Below are 20,054 nucleotides of genomic sequence, written 5' to 3'. Positions count from 1 at the left end.
GAAGGGATTTAGGAGGAAAGGTTAAAGCTCTCACAAGGAAAGTCAAAATGGAGGAAAGGGAAGGGGCTGCTCCCTCCCGAAAGAAGGCTTAGTACCAAAGTTTAACATGATAGATTCCACACAAAAAAATGGCAATGTATTGTCAAAGGCTTTCACGGCTGGAATCACTGGTTGTTGTGGTAGTTCTGGAAGTTGTAATGGTCATATTCTTAGTAACATTTTCCATTATTCGATTCTAGAGGCAGAGCCTGTGGCTGGCATCTTCAGAGGCTCCTCTGAAGATGCCAGCCACAGATGCAGGCGAAACGTCAGGAGAAAATGCTACTAGAACACGGCCATACAGCCCGGAAACTATGGATACAGCACTCTCCCGCAAGAATGGTGGTAGTCTGCAAATAATAAGGAAGGGCCCTGGAAGGAAGTGGCACATAAAGAGGGAAAAAGTTACCCAGGAAAGCGTCACAGAGAGGAAAAACAGAACTACAGCGCAAGGGTGATAAGTGGATGCTTCCATATTCCTCTACAAATGAATTAGGCACAGTTTATTTTCTCTCCCCTGCGGCCGGAACGAGAGGAAACATCAAGTTCCCCTGCAAAGCCAAAATTTCACAAGTGTGGAGGACCTTAAGTGCTGCCTCCTCCTCATAAACACGCAGCCTTCCTACTTGGAAGAGTTAGACATCTACTGCAGCCACGTTTTCAGCCTCCCCATCAACACCCGACACTCCCGAGGGCCAGGGAGGCGAGGGACCCGAAAAGCTGGGCTGCTCCCCCATAGCAAGCACCAGGAATGCGTGGAATACCAATCTGCCCACACGGTCGCCAAGGTCAGTCACAGAGAGGATAAAAAAGATAGTCCAGGCTCACCCTCCACTTAAGAGGCCTAGAAAAGGAACAGAAAGTAACATGGGAAACAAAGTAAGGGGCTCTCATTTCCCCACCTCCGCCTTTACACCCACAAGAAGATATACATTTGTATGAAGCTTTTGGAGAAAACCTTAAAAGCCTGATATCGTTCCCCCCCCCCCCCAAAAAAAAAACTAGGAGCAGGAAATAATATACACAACAGTGCCAACACATCAGACAGTGCCAAAAAAAGCCCTCAAAGCAACTCTGCAAGCTAAAAAAAGAGCCACAGCTGAATTTTGCTCTAGATGCGACGCAGAAATTGGAAGAAGATCCATGCCACGGGGAAGGCAAGCAACTTCATGATCCATCACAAGGTACTGTAGAAGGAAAGCCAACTTGGCTGAGAAGTCACACCCTCTGACCTGGAAACCATTTTCCTCCCGGCTCTGAATGGTTCGCCCGCACACACAACACTTCATTTTTCATATACCCTTAATGGAAAGTGTGCAAACATCTGTTTTGCTAAACAGGCAGGTCTATTTAACCAGATGTGGCAGCTTCCGGAGCTCGGCAGGGCACATGTAGTAATTCACCCCCAGGAAACACCAGCCTACACATTCTCCCCCTCCCCCCCACACACCCCAATCCTCAGGACAAATTAAATGTGTGGGAGGCCAGTACTGATTTGTTCTGAAAGTTTGCATCCATTTTACCTTGTACTTTTTGGAGATGTAGGCAGACAATATTTAACAGTAAGGACCTGTTGTCAATTCCCTCCCCCCCAAACCCTTTTTGCACATCTGTGAAATGCAGTGCTTATTTATTATTGTTAATCATTATAATGCCGATGATGGTGATGACCCCAAACTCCCTGTACTGAACAGCACTGCAGAGTCAAATCTGCACGTCCCAATGAAGACAATTCCTCCTGATGGGGTCAGGGGCTGGCAGCAGCTCTGTGGATGGAAGATATGATTATTATTCTCACCCATTACTACGCATGGTAGTTTTAATGGAAGAAGAAGCCTCCCTCTTCTACGTACTATGATCAGGGTTATGAGCGAAAAGGGTTTTGGATAAGTGTGGGGTGGAAAGGATTCAGATAAATAATTGCTTAGATGTTTACTCTGTTTCCAGTTCTCTCCCCTCATCCCGCATGCATACAGTGCCCCAAAGCAGCTTCATAGTTCTACCCACTCCCACCTAATTCCCAAATCTGGATCCTAACAATTACAACCTTGTGAGGTAGGCTAGGGTGAAAGCTGGTCACTAGAAGGAGGGGAGGTGGTCACTCAGCAAGCTTCCATGGCAAGATGAAGACCTGAATTTGATTCTGCCAGGTCCTGGAGAGAGCCATTTGACCTAGCCCTTAAACTCAAGGAAGGAGGCCTCCAAGCTGTTAACTTTTTGGCTCTAGAAGAGTTTCGCAACTTTTTTTTTAAGTGCATATCATGTGTTGTTATTTTTCTTTCCTCATGAAAGTGGAAGCTGGGCTGGGCCGGACCTCTTTGGACCTTTAAGAGGGCCTACCCAGGCGCTAAGCACCGCACCACGCTCAGTCCCACAAGAGGCGAAAAAAAGTCGGGACAAACGTGCCCTACAATGTAGGTTGAAAAGGTTGGGGTTTCAGCGAGCAGGCATTTTTCAATCCCCTCCAGATTCTACAATTTAGACTCTTGATGAAAAAAAAAAGTTTGCATTTTAGACTCTTTAAAATGCAAACTTATTAGGCTGCCTAAGGGTTAAGTCAGATTCGTGGGAGTTGTGGGTCGTAAGGTCTTTTCCCAAGGGAGATGCCATAGCAAAAAAAAAAAAAAACCTGGGGATCCCTTCTCTTTCTGTGGTTCATCGCCTTGCTTTATTAAACAGGAGAGGTCTACAGACAGAGTTGGTAAAAGTTTGTAAAAGTTGCACCAAACGAGCAAAAAGACGGGGGGGGGGGGGGGAGAGAGAGTCCGCTGCCGCCTCCTCTTCCTCACCCCCCACCCCCATACTCGGTTTTCCCTCCCGAGCGCCCCCTGGCGCCTTGCTCCCCAGCCCCCCTGCCGCCCACCTTTCCTGCGGCTGGGGCTCACCTGGCGGGAGTGGGCCTTGGGCTCGGGCGGCTTGAAGAAGGAGTCGGGCAGCTTGCGGAGCCGCATGGGCAGCGTGTGGGGCACATTGGCCCCCTTGGGGTTCATGACGGCGTTGAAAAGAGCCTCCAGATCGGTCTCCGAGTCCCCCCGGACGTGCACGATCTGGTGGCCGGCCGGGGGGGCCCCAGACGCGGCGCCGCCGGGCTGCTGAGGCGCCGCCGCTGGAGGGGGCTGCCCCGAGGGCGGCTGCTGGGGGGCCGCCGACGGAGGCTGCTGCTGCTGGGGCTGCCCGGCGGGGTCCATGGCTGGCCGGCCTGCCTGTTTCGGCCGCTTCTCTTTAAGCCGCAGCTCCCGGTTCGCCGTCCCGCATGCCCCGTACCGACGGCGGCCTCTTGCTCTCTAGGTCGCCCCTCTGCTGGTTTGCTTGCCTCCTTTCAGCCCCGCCGCCGCAACTCTTCCTCCGGCCCGGGCAAGCGGCGGAAACGGCAATAATAAATAATGGAAAGTTATCAAACTTCACGGGCGCACAAACACTCCCAAACAAAAGTTCGCAGATGCGCCCGCCCGAGCCAGCTCCGCCCAGCGCGAGCCCGCCCGCACCGAATTCGACGGGACTTAATTCAGCCCAGCCGGCGAGCTGCTCTGCCCTCCGCCCCTTTTCCTTCCTTGCTCGACGCCCGACCGCACTGAACTTAAAGAGAATCCCAGCCGCGACTTGACTACGCCTGCGCAGTAAATCTCAGCCTTCTCTTTGAGCGGTCCGAGAGGACGATCCCTTCACTTATTTGCGCAGGTTTGGGCTGGCGTTTCTCGCACCCGCCCGACTCAGTTCTGCTCCTCAGAGCGTCCGGCAACCAAGGGTTTTACTCATTCCCAAAAAAGTTTTCCAGCCCTCCCGTAGAGACAAGGAGGAGGGGAAAAGGGGGACTATTTTCCCTCTCTCGGCCAGAATAGGGGGGAGGAAAGAAGAATCGACACCACGATCCGGGCTTCAAACCCAAGCTGGGGGTAGGGAGATGAAAAATAGGAAAGCCCTCCCTTCCCCCGGATCTTGGAAATAACTTGCCGCCCCCGCGAGCGCCGTGTCGCAAAACGGCGGCAGAAGAGGGGGGAGGCGCGATGAGACTCCCCCAGTGCAACCCACGCAAGTTTGCTTTGCGGTCCAGAAACGTTTTAGCCGTAAGGGTCGGAGAAAAACCCACCCACTGAGTTTTGCAAAAGGAAATGTGAGGGGTTTCCGGGAGTCGGTCAGAAGTGAAGCGGTTGGAATAAAAGTTACAAGAATACCAAGGAACTTTTTACTTTGCAGTAACCTGATGTAGGACTCTGCTTTGGGAATCCCAGAGTTTCTATTATTTATTCAGCTTGTATCCTGCCCATTCCAACAATAACAATGCTCAGTTTAAATACACAAAAGTCCCAGCTTAAAGCTAGCATTAAAACTAAAACCTAGTTTTACAAACACATCCTACTGTCATTTATGAAAACGAACTTTCTTCCCACAGTTGTGCCTGAACCAGTGGGAACTTGTCTGTTAATCCAGTACCAACACAACAACTTTTCTGGAGTTACTGGTCTAAATATACAGATTTAAATATTATTACAAATAAGAAGAATTTGAAACCAAGTCTTGTGATGTCTGTGACAAGATGGGAACCCTGACAAATCTATACTTTGAAAAGTTTGTCCACTGATTCGGTGCCACAGAAATCAGTCAATTGCAAAAGAGACTTGTACCAAAAGAGTGGTACAGAACATAGACATGTCGTTTGAAAGGACTGACAATCAAGTAGGCAAATGTTTGCTGATGGCTTCTGGATGAAGGATAACAAAGGCCATGAGCATCCTAGAAGAGAAAATATTGAGACTGATTAAAATGTTGTCATGGAAGATCCTCATATTTATTCACCTGTCTAATGGAGACTGGTTTCTTAACAGTCTACATCATCTTTGCCTTGATGGCCAAATAGCAGTGGTGGCAAGCACCATCAAGTCATAAGGAACTTATGGCAACCCCATAGGGTTTTCAGGGCCAGCCCTCGTAACAAATGAGTTTGACACCCCTGCTTTTGAATGTTTAGGGTACACGTAATGTCCCATTTGCATCATTTTCTTCCTTCCCAACATCATAATCAAAATGACTACATTACTTACTACATGAAATGCTGTGAGCATGGGAAGGGGGGAAATTCAAAGTGAGTAGGACACTGAAATCTTTTTGCCTTGGGTAACTTTCAGGACTCTTATCAGGAAAGAAATCAGATTAAATCAAAGAACTGAAGTAGGAATGCTGGAATTGTAAAGGTACTTGCAGTAGTAATTTCTGCAATCAACAGTAAAAACTAAGGGCTGGTCTAGATATGCAACAGAATGTGGCAGTAGAATGGGGTAGAACATCTTAAAGTATACCTGTTTCCTCAGGTGAAAAATCAGTACATAGAATGAAAGATTCTAGCTTAGCTCATTACATGCTGCTACTTTTCCACTTACTTAAAGGAGGGAATCCTGAAGAAACCTATGTTCTTACTGCAATCTGAAGTGATACAACCACACATTCTTAAGCAACGATTTCGCTTCCCCCTTAAACTGAGACTGACACTCGACTGACTCAATGTTACATTTCTTGACTCCTCCCACACACACCTGCCCAGTAAAATTTCCAGTTCTGATTTTCCAACACATATCCATCTGAAGAAGTGGGATGCGGCCCACAAAAAATCACACTAAAATAAATGTAGTTAGCCGTTTATACCTCCCCTAAATTGTTTGTATGGTCTTTTATTCTTCAAATCAATTGCTGTTATCTCATTTGTCTTCTTCTGGTATATCAATCAACCTAACCTGCCTAGAATCTCCCTCATTGCCCCACCTTTTTTGTGAACTACATATTATTATCTTATTAATTCTGCAAATGACAAAAAAGGTTATTTCCCTTTCTTGGATGAATCCAAGATATTTTTTTCTGTGTGGCCCAGTTGGTTAAATTTGACTAAAAGAAGAGTCAGAGAAAAGACACCTCAGGCTGTTAAGAAGACTTCAAACTTTGTGACCAGAGTGGTAAGACCTGTTTTATCTGATTTGCTGAATTTAAATGCAGCTGCGGCTAGTTCTGTGTTTTATTTGAAACTGTGGCTGTTGAAATTCAGCTTGATTTGGCAGCAATGAGGATATTTCAGGGAGGCCCCATGGCCAAAATATTTCAAAACCACACATGTTAAAGGGCAATTATTTGTCTGCTTGGTCGCAGATATTCTTGAGAAAGACATTCATTTCTTTGAGGCTTTCAGCTAAAGATAAAACGCCTTGAAAACTTTGTGCACATCTGATCCCTGAAATTTACAGATGTGTTTCCAGCAGATGTGAAAGAGGAGACCTTCATCAAGTCCCACTGTCCATTATATAAGACAGTTTGAAAATTAAGAATGTATTATTGGCATATTGAGAAACTTGTAACAATCAGGAAAATTAAATGCTCACTAGAAGTGGATAAAATAGAGACAGTAAGTTGTATCACATTTATATACTTATATCTATATTTTGGTTTTGTAAAAGCTTGCAAAGTTATCATTAGAGATAAAGAGCTGTGAATGTGCATTTGTTTAAAACAAACCTAATGGCTAAACCCTATTTGGGGAACTAAACAGAGTTATATCCAGCAAATTAGGAAAAGATACATTCAAGTTAGGGATTTTCATTTGTTTGTTAAGTTTAGACAAATAGGAAATCAGTACATTTTTTTAGCCAACTACAGCATTATGATTTGATGTGGGGGTTGGCGGGTTAATTCTCCTCTCCTTGCACAGCCCCTTTTCAAATCATTGTTGTACATGTGCACAATTTTCCATTAACAGACTAAAGGAGTTGAGATCTTCATTGTGTCTTTTTCCGCCCTGTCCTTGAGTACCTTTAATTCTGCATGGGATCAGGATATATGTCACACAATAGTATACAAACAATTTACAGATGAAAGCCAGAGACCTGCGTAAGGCTACCTCTAAAGTCATGGTAAAACTGAGATCTAGTGACTCCCCCATCTGTAAAACGGGAATAATTTCTTATCCTTAATGTTTAGGATGGCACCATAAGGTTGTTTCAAGGGCAGTATAACGATCATAAAGCACTGTGCAGATGCTTCTAAGATTACTATGTTGATGACAATAATTAATAAATCATATTAAAGACTGCTCTCAACATGTCCACATTGAGCAGTATTTCCAGTGGACTGCTTCCAGCCATTTTGCTTGAAGATGCGCCGTAAGAAATTCAGAAAGTCTTTTATTTCCACAACTGAGCTGATGGAGAACATGCACCATCTTAACCTTCAGAAAGTCAATTGGGCAATGGAATTTATTTTAGCTATCTAAGATGTAGTTTTCATCTGAACAGTTTAAAGGCAATGGCTAAGTCTATTTACATCCTCATTGCAGTATTTAGACTCCATATACACAAGTTAAGAATAGTTTCTGTTCCATGATCTCTAGTTGTAACTTTTATCACGTGTTTAATGTGTGATACTTTGTCAATTTCATGATCATTTTAGCTTCAGACTTTGGAGAAATGTCATTTAATCCAATGATGTTTGTAGAAGATGTGAGTAGCCTACTGCACAATTAACTCCTCCATTCACTAGGCAAGTCAGTATTATGTTTCAGTATTTGCTGCTTATATAATTGCACCAACTTGCCTTACATAGCTTACAGCCAGTGATAGGTTTCAAATAATTTAACAACCGGTTCTGAAAGGACTCAGTGGTGGGATTTCAACCAGTTCTACCAAATAGGTGCCAATAGGCTGAATCCCACCACTGCTTACAGCCTGATCTGAAGCAGGTTCACTCAGAAGGAAGTTGTATTAAAATTAAATAGAACTTAGACCAGAATAAGCATGCCTAATTATCTTCCTTGGTGAAACTGCATTTGTTTACTACCCTGTTACCAAAAGCACTTCGGCAGATAAGTTGCAAATGAGCATTTTTTAAACAAAAAGTCTTTGATGGCATTTGATAGCACTTTAGACTCTTACCTTTATTTGGAAATCTCCCATCAGCAAAAGGTTTGAGCCTGAAGTTATTATGACTACTGATGAAAACCACACCTATCGCTAAATAAGTGACACTCCAACTGATTTACCATTGAGTGAAATCCAGGAACTCAAGTTATTCATGGGCCAGGGCTGCCGGGTAGTGCTGCCCTGGTGTTCCCGAAGCAGGGGAAATACTGGCTCTACTTATAATGAATTGGGTTGTCAATCCACAAGCCGAGGAGATTTCATGCTCTCCTCACGAGGGCCAATTTAGGAAGTCCCGGACATGCGCTGTAGAGCAAGTCTGTACAATGCAGACTTCACGTCCCTGCATGGCAAAGCACTCATCTGACATGTATCCCAGGCCCTGAGCTGACCTGTTGGGAGAAGGTGCAGCTCAGAATACATGCTTCACATACAGAAGGCTGCAGATTCAATCCATGGCATCTCAATTAAAACAAAATAATCTTAGGTAGGACGCCCAGGTAAGTCTTCGGATAACTGTTGAAGTGTAAATTACTGGGGTAGATAGACCAGGAATCTGACTTGGTATTGTGTTTCCCATTTGCCCACCTCCAGCCAATTGCTGCCCTCTACCATGAATGCTCAAGTGATTGGCCCCATCCATTGAACCATCAGGAACTTTATGGTCAGAACTTCTGAAAAGTAGTCTAGGTCTGATTTTCCTTTTCAAATTAGCTCCCATGAAACTAGCTCCTAAACAACCCTCCAAGCGGCATCTGGTGACTCTACTCAATATAAAACAGTTTTGTACAGCCATCCTTCCTATGAAGAAAAATTTTCAATAAGGAATGTGTGGCAAACAAATTTTATCAAATTATTTGGAATGGAAACACCAGAGCTCATAAGGGCCAGAGAATAGATTCAACCACAGTAAGGATTGCAGGGGAGATCTCTCGGAGAGCAGCTGCTCGTCCATGTATGGCACTGAACTTGCAGTTCAAAGTAAGTCAATATCTTTTTAGGACCACTGACTTTAATAGATTAGAAATGCTGCCCATGATTGCATTGTGGGTTAGATAGGGCAGCTGCATATGTTCCTTAGATCAAACACACCAAAGACCAATTAGAGTTTTGTTAGTTGTCAACACAGTAAATCATCAAGTTAGTAAACCAATTAGGGTGCCATTTGCTAAACTGGTTTACAATTGGCCATGCTGGTAGGGGCTGATGGGAATTGTAGTTCCTGAACATCTGGAGAGCCGCAGGTACCCTACCCCTGCGCTAGAGTGACCAAGACAGTTGTGGGGTTTTTTTTACCTGTATCCCTGACTACTCTTATTAAGACTGGAGCTTTTGGGTTACCCTAGGCTGACTTCAGAACTGCAGGAAAACAAGCATATAAAAACAACCCCTCTCAAAAAGTAAAGCCTCATAGAAATATAACTGCTTCTTTCAATGGATTTTCCGATCTGTTAAAAGATTTAAAGGAGCTTAACTTTAAAACATATTTACTTACCAAAATTAGTCTCTATTAATTTTCTTTTACTTTAAAATGATACCTGACAATCTTTTTAACTTCGTGCGTAGCTTACACTTTTGCTCCAATGAGATACTTACATGGGCAGAGACTTTAAAAACAGTAGATATAATATTTAATTCTTTAGTTTCAGGATCCTTTTGAACACTGAAATACAGAAAACACAAAAAAAGTGTTTAATGCAGACATATAAACTAGCTGAAGTTTACATTTTATAGTTTTGAGATAGGTATCCCAGGACAGAAAGAAAAGTCTCTAAGTGACTGAATGGACAGTAGCTTGAAAGATGACAGAATGCAATATCAAACTGGATCTTAAGGAACAAACAGGGGACGTAAGAATAACTACCGTAGTAGGAATACTAAGTTCACTGCAGACCTGATTAGTTAAGCAGATCCCCCCCCCCCCCGTCCCCAAAATGCTTCAGCAGTAGCTGCCATGACAGCATGAGGATCTTCACTGCATGACTGGAAGCAAATTGTGTGTATGCAACACAAATTGAAAACAATATGTTCATTTTAAAAGGCATCCTGTTAAGCAGATTTTCAGCCTGACGTTGAAGAGTTAGGACTAGTTATGCCTAATCTCACTCCCTGACGTTCTGGGGTGGGCTTTGCCTCTTACAGAAGCCTGTTTGTGGTTGCACCTGTCACCCTGTGTCAGAATTCAACAAATGTCTGCACGCTCAAAAAGATCATGGACCTCTGAATTAATTCATAACATGGAGAAAGCAAGTGTGGAGATTTCCCCATCTGATAAAAAGCCTTAACTTTCAACTTATCTTTGGTGCAGGAAAATACAGACCCTCTAGCCCACACAGAAGGGTGGCAAGGCATTGGTAGGTGGCTGGCCAAATTGACAAGGGCAGGCAGGGCCAACACTTTAGTTGCCCATCTACTTTTAACTTTTCTCCCTTTTTTTGGTGGCTGTCACAGTACAATTCTAAACAGGTTTGTATGTACAATGCAATACTACTTTTCAGTCCAGTTCTGTTTCTTTCTAGTCATATCTAAGATTTCATAATGGACCTCAAAGTTTCCCAAGACATCACACCTATAGAGAAGCCACTAATTATTTCATGATTTCCTAAGTAATTATTTGAAAATTGCATAGCCAGTTGAAGAGAGAGTGATGAAATAAAATGTTTTACTGCTGACAAAGTATGGCATTGAAGTTTCAATGCAAATACCTTCTTAAAAACCGAACTAGACCAACCAATCTCTAACCGACTTAAATAATTGCAATTTTGTTAACATTTGCATGCACAAACAATTCCTGAAAATCAAAAATTGCATGCATTTCTGAAGAGCAGATTTGTAATAGGACAAGTTACCTCACTAGATCTTTATATAAAGCTTTTGTTGTTTCTAAGTATGGATCAAGATTATCTTCATATTGACAAAGAGATCCTCCAAGGCAAAGATGCTTAAAAAGACAGAAGAGAAACTCCTCACGATCCGACTGGCTGAATAAATCGTAGTGGTCTGAATCTTCCAAAAGAAGTACCTTTTGTGAGAAAGGGAAGAATATAAAAGGGAAAATATGTAGCATAGTTAAATACTTACACTGAATATAAAAAAATTAATTCTGCATTCCCATTTTTTGACATGAATAGATACAAAGCATCTATTTGTAGCTTTCTGTATGCAGTGACCTTTTAATAAAAAATATTTTATACAGCCATTTGATTCTAATAAATATAAGCCATCAGACATGTGTGAAGGCACATTACCTGGAACCTTTGGGTAAATTCATGTGATCAATTTGTCAATAGTATCCACACTGAAATCATAAGGAGATATATGATCTAGTTTTAAAAAACCTGCTGCTGGTTGCAGAGTAACATCTTCCTGGTAAATTTATGTATGACATAAATTTCTTCCTTCCTTCATTACATAAATTACATCCTCCTTTTCCAACACTTGAATTTTCTTACTTCTGTTTTAAGAAACACTAATGGAAAATATGGATGGCTAAAGAAAAATCACTGCGTAGTGCTCAACAATGTGTGGGCACTGGCAAAAGATTAAAAAATTGTTTTACCCCATACTGACCTTTCTTAGCTCATCAGCAATTAGCATCTCATCAAAGCATTCATCAAGACATTTGACAATATATCCATTTTCTCGAACAACCCCTTCACCATATAATCGGTCAAAAAATGACATGGAGACTTTGGTGCACAGAATATTCTTCACTTCAACTTTGTTCACAGTGGTATCTGAAAGGTAAGGCAAAAAGAAAATGTATGGAATAAGAGAAATAACTTTAACACGAGGCCGCTGGATTATATTTCACAGATGTACAGCATGAGAAGATTTCACTTATATTTCCAAATTCTAAACATTTTTTAAAAATCTTTGCAAGTAAAAACACTGCTAGTACCGGTGTGGTATAGTGGCTAGAACACTGGGTTCAGATATTCAAAACTTAAATTCAAATTCCACCTGAATCACAATATAGAATTAAACATGGGGGGATACAGGGCTACCACTGAAAATGGCAGTCCAATCTCAACTCCCCCCACCCCCTTCCTAAAGCAAACTAGACTTTACAGTAAATGTCTAACTCAACAGCCTAGGACCTCTAAATCTCTAGATAGTCCCAGTCGCAGTGCAATCCTGGGGAGGGGAAGTGGTTTAGTTGTGGTGCAACCAGCAATGGCACAGTCATGCCATCTCTTTAGAGGCTTGCTGTGTCTCAGCCAGCAAGCAAAAAGGGATGCCCCCCCCCTTTGCCTATGCAAGTGGCCTGTGCAACACAGTATGCTGCACTACTGATTTTGCTGGCTGTGCCCACAAATAGGGTTATTCCCAGTCCAGAAGAGCTCAGGAAGCCGATTAAAGCCAGCTCCCCTCCTAGAACTCCTGCACCAGAGGAGCGCTGGTCCTGTGGTTGCGTTGGTGCCTGAGCTGTGTGGCTCCCCAACACAAGCATAAGTGCCCCTGTGCTAGTGCAAGGGTCCCGCCACATCCTCGATGGTTTTTGGGAGCCCCCCCCCTTTGGATCACATGGTACATGTTCTTATATGAACACAGCTTACGTACATCATCAGAGGCCTTCATAGGTATGCCTCTGCATTCAGACATTTATTGATTTGATTTATATTCTGCTCTATCCCCGCAGGGCTCAGAAGATGGAGCAAGGACCTTTTCTGTAGTGGGAATCTTATGGAACAGCCTCCCTAGTCTAATTTGCCTAGTAATCTTTTAGTCAACAGGTAAAGCCTGTCTTGTTTATCTATGCCTTGAATGACAACTAAGCTGATGGCAATCGCTTATGCTATATAACCCATATGGGATTTAAGCTGTTTCTGTTTTAGAATTTTTGTATGCTGCTATTGATTTTAAGGATTGTAATTGCGTTTAAACTGTTGTTGGATATTATGTGTTGTGTTGTAAACTGCCTAGAGCCCTCCAGGGATGAGGCGGTCTACGAAATCCAAATAAATAAATAAATAAATACTGATTTATTGCTAGATCTAATGTATTACTTTAGTCCAGTTGTAACGTATTTATGCAACTTTTGCCAATTCTCTCCTCCCACTGCACTCCAAATACTGTTCTTTGCCAACTGGAAACTGAACGGGGACAGGAGAGGTCAACATTGAGGCTGAACTAGGGAGGAGGCAAGAAAGTCCTGCCCTGCAAACTTTGCATTGCTCCTGGTGATCTGAATATAACCCAGTTTGCATTTCCCTGCCTCTAGCTGTGGCAACAAATGATATAAAGCAAAGTTAAAGTAACACAATGTGTTTATTTATTTATTTAGATTATTTATTTATTTAGATTATTTGTTGTCTGCCCTTCTCATAGGGACTCAAGAATATGTGATGTGAAGACACAGGAAAGCACAACTTGAAATCACTGGGGCAGGGAGGAGACATAACACAAGGCTGCCACTTTCTGTGGCATTCCTGTGCTCTCCACAGTGTGCAGTTCCACTCACTGGGTAACCTTGGATAAGTTATTACTATTCAGCCTTACCTAAGGCAAAGGCTACCCACTGCTCTGAGCTCCTTAGATGAAAGCAAAGGTACAATGAGGGCAGACAGGAAGACAAAAATAGCGACTTGTATCCTGCCTAGAATTTCCACAGCCATCGGCCAGGGGAACACAATTTTTACCAGAATTTTTCCTGTACGTAAGTGCACCCTCAAGAAAATAGGGACCAGCACAGAGGAGGTCCACAGTGAGAGAGGGAAATCAGCACTAATCACTGCCCCCTCTTTCATGAACAGAATCATACTGTTCCACTATTCTACTGAAAGAAATGTGTGGCTGAATATATGCTGTTGACTTTTTAAAATGTTATAAACTAGAGGACCTTATGGTCACACAGTTTAATATAAATAAATATCCTGTAATAAATACCTACAGAAACACATTATTCCACTCATGTTCCCATTATAAACAGTCATTTGATAAACAGCCAGAAGAGAATTACTTTTTTTCAGTAGTACCTGGCTGAAAGTCAAGCATTCAAGAAAATAGTAAAGATGATGCTAAACAGGGAAAATTGCTTCATAAGGAGTCAAAAAACACACAATAAGACTGCATTTAAACAAGCACAAACACCTTGAGATCAAAAAGGGGTGCATGTTTGAGTGCATAAAAGAGAGAGTGAAAAGCTGATTGGAGATGCTGAGGGTAAGGTTGACCATTCTTTTTCACTGACTCCTCTTCCTGTGCCTGCAACATCACTTGCTCTGCATGCATAAGCAGATTACAGTCCTTATTGCCAGATGGTGAAATGCTTCACCTACTGATTTCTGCTGATCATGTTGCTGCTAACATCATAAGTGACACTTGCCAAGGGCAGGCCAGACTCTTCGTTTTATCTAATCAGCAGCCCTAGCGATGGGGCTGGGATTCTGCTGGAGACCAGCTCTGGCGGCCCTTCAAACCAGCCTTGTAGTCGCCAAAGATAAGATGAGCCCTGTCAGATCACAGCAAGGGTCCATCAGTTCCCATTTCTCAGAGTGATCAGTCAGATGCCTCGGGAAACCCACAAGTGGGATATGAAAGCCGCAACCTTCTGCTGTGTTTGGCACTCCGCATTTCCGTTGGGAGATTTCCTTTGGCCATTTTGACTAATACCTGCCATTAATTTAATTCTATACATTAATCACACGTTGTGTGAAAAAGTTTCTCCAGTGCCATGGAGAGAAACACATTTTTTCCGTGACATGTCTCTGAAGATGCCAGCCAAAGATGCAGGTGAAACGTTAGGAGAAAAAACTACTGGACCACAGTCACACAGCCCAAAAAAGCCACAACAGTCACACAATGTTACCTGAACACATGACCTCAAGTTCTTCTATTATGGGGAAAGAAGAACAGGTTCTGTCTATCCATTCACCATGTGTAATTTTGTTTACCTCAAATATGTGTGTCCCCCTCCTATTTTTTTCTTTAAAAGGTTACTTAAGGGTAGACATGAAAGAGGTTAACAAAATGAAACATTTCCCGTATTCAAGTGGTTAGGGCAGTGATGGCGAACCTATGGCACGGGTGCCAGAGGTGGCACTCAAAGCCCTCTCTGTGGGCACACGCAGTGGGCCCCCCCCATCTAGGCTGGCCTGGGCCGCTGGGCTCGATTATTAGCATTAAACCTGAGACCTAGTTTTGGGGAAGCAGTGTAGGTAACCCTGTTAAGCGCTGTTAAACCCCACTGATTTTCATGCAAAGAACTAAAGCGCGATTTTTTACCTGGGAGTAAGCTCAGTTGCTGGCAATGGGGCTTGCTTCTGAGTAAACCCTCCTAGGGTTGTGATTCACCCGTTGGAAGAGTTGCACGGTTGCTTCAAAGCAAAGCAATCAACTGCCACCAAGCTTACTCCCGAGTAACGCACGCCTCGGAGCCAACCGTTTTTTCTAAACGAAAATCTGAGTATTCAGGTTAAATTACTGTGTTGGCACTTTGCGATAAATAAGTGGGCTTTCAGTTGCAATTTGGGCACTCAGTCTCAAAAAGGTTCACGATCACTGGTTTAGGGAAACCATCTTCCAAGGGAACCAGCTAGGATATACCTAAAAAACTGACAATACATCTAACAGTGTAATTAAAGGTAAACAGCAGACAGCAAACCATAGTGGATGTTCCTATGTGTATTACAAGGTTTAAACAATGCAGAAACCAAAGGGCAGAGGATTCATCTCAAAAGAAAAAGTAAAGAATGATGAAAAAAATCACCAGAACGTAATTGTTTACAAGCTTTCAGTAGAGTGTTAGTACTACAGTCACATTTGATTCATACAATTGCTTTGTGGGGAAAAGAAAAAAATACAGACACCATTTTCTGACATAGTACCAAAATGCGGACCATAAATCATTGAAATAAACTTAAGTGTCAAACATGGATGATGAATCCTGAACAACTGAGAATCCAAATACAAGGATGCCTCTTACTGGTTTGATAAAGGTCATGTTTTCTATTCTGTGATTATTGAGAAGGTATAAATGTGTATCGTACAAACTCTGAACGGTCACAGAAGAGAGAAAACTATTTCATCGAAAGGAAAAGAGAAGCTTCTCCAAAATATCTGCTACTTACTTAGAACAGTCCATTGTCCAGAGGCTGAAAGCAGTTTCAAATTGCTGTTAACATCTGGGTGATTAAAAAAGGCCTAGAAGTGCAAAGCAAATGACAGGACAGTAACTGAACAGCCTCTGTTACTGAACTAAATTTAATAGATGTGTCAAGGAAGGTGACTCCAGCTCCTAAGCCCTTGCTGCCTCCAAAAGTCTGAAATTCAAACTGCTTCCCATGCTAAGGTTTTCATTCAGGGAGCTGCACTTGCAAGCCATTCTAATGATGGAGACTGTAACATGAGGAGGATTTATAGCCATGTCTATTCATAAATCCCAAAGCTCTGCACAGCTGCTCCTCAGCAAACCCAGGCCTGTCTTGAACGCCCAGTGCTATATAAATCGCCCCATGTTACATTTTCCACCATGGGAACGACTAGCAAAAGCACTGATGGGAATCGAACTTGCACAATTGACGTGTGGCAGTGGAAAGTGTCATCAAGTCGCAGCCCCTGTAGGGTTTTCAAGGCAAGAGAGATTCAGAGGGGGTGTGTCATTGCCTGTCTCTGTGCAGCAACCCTGGATTTCCTTGAGGGTCTCCAAGACAAGTACTAATCAGGGTCAACCCTGCTCAGCTTCTGAGAGCCAATGAGATCAATCTTTCCTGAGTTATCCGAGACACAGCACACAACTGTCATACTCCCAACTTTTCACATAAAAGTAAAGTAATTTGTGCATCTACCATAAGAAAATCTTCTGATTGATATCCTTTGAAATTCTGATCAAAGCTGAATGCCTGTGCAGTGATTCTGGCATCCATTGACCTGTAGAGTACAAAAAGAATGCAATACCAAGCTTGGTCAAAATATGCCACAGAATTATGTGATGGAGTTCACTATGTCACTTTCAGAATATAGGTGGGGACACTGTTGTTGGGGTTTTTTTTAGTACTTCCCTGGATAAACATATATACAAAATAAAAATGAACACAGAAAACAGCAAAATGGGACAAATGTTTCTTCCAAATATACTTGTTTTTAAAATAAAATAATATTAAGTAATGGCATTCCCTGGTGGCACTCAAGCCATGCTGTTCATTTTACTGTCAAATACTGTTATCTGGGCTCACCAGGTCTATATGTCAGAAGCTAATCAAACTAAGGTTGCCAACAACGGGAGAAAAAAAGTCAGAGTCTTAATGGGAAATAATTTACCAGGTGGCATTATTTACCTGCACAGCATGAAAAGCTTCACCTTTGTATTTCTATACATTAAGCCTCTATTAAAAGAGCAGGACTTTTTTTCTCCAGGTCATTGGCAAACCTAATTCAAACAACAGTGTGATGTCACTTCCAGATTATGCTCTGTGCAGCCTCCAGTAGTGTCTATGGTCTTTATCTTAAAGGCTAGGGGAAATTCCTAGACTAGAACATTACTCTGAGGGGGCCATTTTTTCCTTCCACTCAATTCCTCAGGAGTGGGAAGTTGGGGCTGCAAATTCCCCAGCCTAATTCAAACTCAGGCCAAACCATGCACATATATATTTCTGAGTTTGAAAAATCACTCATGTATTTGATGTGAATTTGGAATTTACATGTATACAGTACAAAAAGAAACAAAAAAGAGAGATTTGCGATCCCTGTTTTGTAGAACTGGATTGGATCCCAGGAGTGGTTCATCAAAGACAAAGTCTGCAGGTTCTTAAAAAGCAGTGAAAGAGGTTTGCTTATTTGCAACAAGCTTGGAGACATCTACTAAATAGTAGCTGCTTTAATTTTTTTTACTGTAGATTTCCTTGATTAGTGGTTCAAGGTCTGTGATGCACAAGAAGCTGCCCCCAGAAAGAAAGGTCACCTTTCCAGTGATTGAGCACAAGCACTCGCTGTAACCTTGAAAACACTTACCAGGGAATAAGTCCCATGGAATAAAGTCAGACTTACTTCTGAGTAAACAAGCATTTACCCAGCGCCAGCAAAGTGCTGATATGGGTTTATGCAACCATGGCTCATTCCGCACATGCAGAATAATGCACTTTCAAACTGCTTTCAGTGCTTTTTGAAGCTGTGCAGAATAGCAAAATCCACTTGCAAACAGTTGTGAAAATGGTTTGAAAATGCATTATTTTGCGTGTGCGGAAGGGGCCCATAAGGAAGTAAAGAATGCAGGATGAGTCCACTCATTCATCTAGCCTCCAAGCGCTGGTATTCAGAGGTCTGCTGTACACAGAGGCTCCCCTTAGTTACTATGGCTAGTAGCCATTGGTGGATCTCTCCTCCATGAATCTATCTACCCCCTTTAAAGCCACCTATGCTCATGGCTATCACTCCACTGGCAGTGAATTATGCAGTTTAAGTTAATTACTTGTTGAGCAAAGAAGTGAGTTTTTTGTCTGCCCTAAAACTTTTACAATGATTTCATTGAGAGGCCTCAAGTTCTAATGCTAGAGGAGAGGAAGAAAAAGCGGTATCCTCTGAAGATGCCAGTCACAGAGGTGGGCGAAACTACCAGATCATGGCCATGCAACCTGGAAAACTCCCCGTATCCATTATCTCCACCCCATGCATCATGTTATACACTCTCTAATTTCTCACAGTATTATTTTTTTTCCTAAACAGAAATGTCTGAGAAGCCTTTCCTCATACAAAAGGTGCTCCAAAATCCATTAACTATTTTGGTTGTCCTCTTTTGCACGTTTTCTGGCTCTGCAATATTATTTTTAAGATACAGCGACCAGAACTGGACAGTGTTCCAAACGAGGCTATGCCATAGCTTTATTCAAGGGCATTACAGTATTGGCCATTTTCATTAATAGCCTGTTTCCTAATAACTCCGAGCTTGCCTTTTTCACCCCAGCTACACACTGAGTCAACATTTTCGCCCAGCTCTCCCTTGCAACTCCAACATCTCTTGCAAACACTAGCAGCCGTCTGTTCTGCCCCCTTTCCAATAAATGGATGCATTCTTGACATAATAAACAAAAGAAACCTTTAAAAATGTTGACACAAGTGCTTTGTAAACTAGCTACTAAATTATTTTCGGATTTGGGAGAAACCTGAAATCAAACTATTTCAATAAACCCAACCCATTCATCGGGAGTCTTTGTATTATATACACCTCCGAGTACAGCAGGAAAACCCTTCCCTCCCCAACCTCACATTCCTCCAAGAGGATCTTCCTATTCAGCCCACATTTTCGTCCCTCTCCACCCCAGGGAAGCTGCTGCATCCAGCTCTTCTCCGCACCATTTAACCAGGCGGTCCCGGCTCTCCCTACTTTCCAGGGATGGGAAGTTTTTTTGAGGGAGGTGTTGGAAAGTGTATCGTGGCCGAGATTCGTCATCCCCGCAGGCGGACATCGTCGCTACTGAAGTACGAGACGCTCATCTGGTTACCATGGAAACGCACGAGTTTGCGGTCGTGGCTGAGCCGAGTCCTGCGTTTTCTTTCCCCCGGAAAACGCGGACTGATGACAATGGTTCCGTTACTTTTTTCTTGCAATCAAGGTTGAGCTGTCATTCAGCTGGGAGCATAACATTTGCCATCAAATCTACGGGGAGAGTGTGGTGTCATCTTTTGAGAAGGAAATGACAATTGCAAATGCACTGTTTTATTCTTTTAAGAATGTGGATTTCAGCTTTTCTCGGAATAAACAATAGCCCCTCTTTTATAAACATTTCAGTGTTCTGCTACGTGTGCAAAACGTAACCCCCCCCCCTTTGTTGAAATGCTAGTTAATGGCTATAAGTGCATTTGACAACTGCAAATGCATGGTTGTAACTGTTAAGAGCAGGTGGATTCTAATCTGGAGAACTGGGTTTGATTCCCCACTCCTCCGCCTGTGTAGCAGAGGCTTATCTGACCAGATGTGTTTCCGCACTCCTACATTCCTGCTGGGTGACCTTGGGGTAGTCGCACTTCTTTGGAACTCTCTCAGTCCCACCTACCTTACAAGGTGTCTGTTGTGGGGAGAGAAAGGGAAAGGAGTTTGTAAGCAACCTTGAGTCTCCTTACAGGGGAGAAAGATGGTGTATAAATACAAACTCCTCCTCCTTCTTGTTCGAATTTCAGCTTTTCTCG

At 42.8% G+C, this 20,054-nt stretch overlaps 2 protein-coding genes across 9 annotated transcripts in view; both read right to left on the bottom strand.

Moving 5' to 3' along the window:
- Positions 1-3,598, bottom strand: part of YAP1 (Yes1 associated transcriptional regulator) — a 100,349-nt gene extending 96,751 nt beyond the window's left edge. For 3 of the 8 annotated variants that reach the window (XM_048493739.1, XM_048493741.1, XM_048493744.1), the window contains exon 1: positions 2,925-3,598. In XM_048493739.1, coding sequence (XP_048349696.1) covers positions 2,925-3,227 — 303 coding nt within the window. In that variant the 5' untranslated portion in view covers positions 3,228-3,598. The remainder of the gene's footprint in view (positions 1-2,924) is intronic. The other 5 variants (XM_048493742.1, XM_048493745.1, XM_048493743.1 and 2 more) reach the window with 3 other exon arrangements.
- A 601-nt stretch (positions 3,599-4,199) lies between these two features.
- On the bottom strand, positions 4,200-19,382 carry CFAP300 (cilia and flagella associated protein 300). Its single transcript, XM_048493749.1, has 7 exons — positions 19,221-19,382; positions 16,721-16,802; positions 16,004-16,076; positions 11,502-11,668; positions 10,781-10,953; positions 9,528-9,594; positions 4,200-4,770 (listed from the first exon to the last, which is right to left on the bottom strand). Exons 1-7 carry the CDS (start codon positions 19,331-19,333, stop codon positions 4,639-4,641), a joined length of 807 nt encoding a protein of 268 aa, XP_048349706.1. The 5' UTR covers positions 19,334-19,382; the 3' UTR covers positions 4,200-4,638.
- Between the last annotated feature and the right edge of the window lie 672 nt (positions 19,383-20,054).

This window comes from Sphaerodactylus townsendi, linkage group LG04 (assembly GCF_021028975.2).
Source record: "Sphaerodactylus townsendi isolate TG3544 linkage group LG04, MPM_Stown_v2.3, whole genome shotgun sequence".
Taxonomy (NCBI): Eukaryota; Metazoa; Chordata; class Lepidosauria; order Squamata; family Sphaerodactylidae; genus Sphaerodactylus; species Sphaerodactylus townsendi.
The sequence above is the reverse complement of the archived record's forward strand: the minus strand, read 5'-3'. Positions and strand labels throughout refer to the sequence as shown.

Bases quoted from the DNA above. Each gene is read 5' to 3' on its own strand.
- CFAP300 (XM_048493749.1), bottom strand. From the start codon at position 19,333: ATGTCCGCCTGCGGGGATGACGAATCTCGGCCACGATACACTTTCCAA. The intron at 11,669-16,003 runs GTAAGTAGCAGA...CTTACCTTTCAG, and splicing joins TGGACAATGGACTGTTCTAA to ATACCACTGTGAACAAAGTT. The intron at 4,771-9,527 runs GTAAGTATCTCA...TTTCTCTTCTAG, and splicing joins TTTTTAAAGTCTCTGCCCAT to GATGCTCATGGCCTTTGTTA.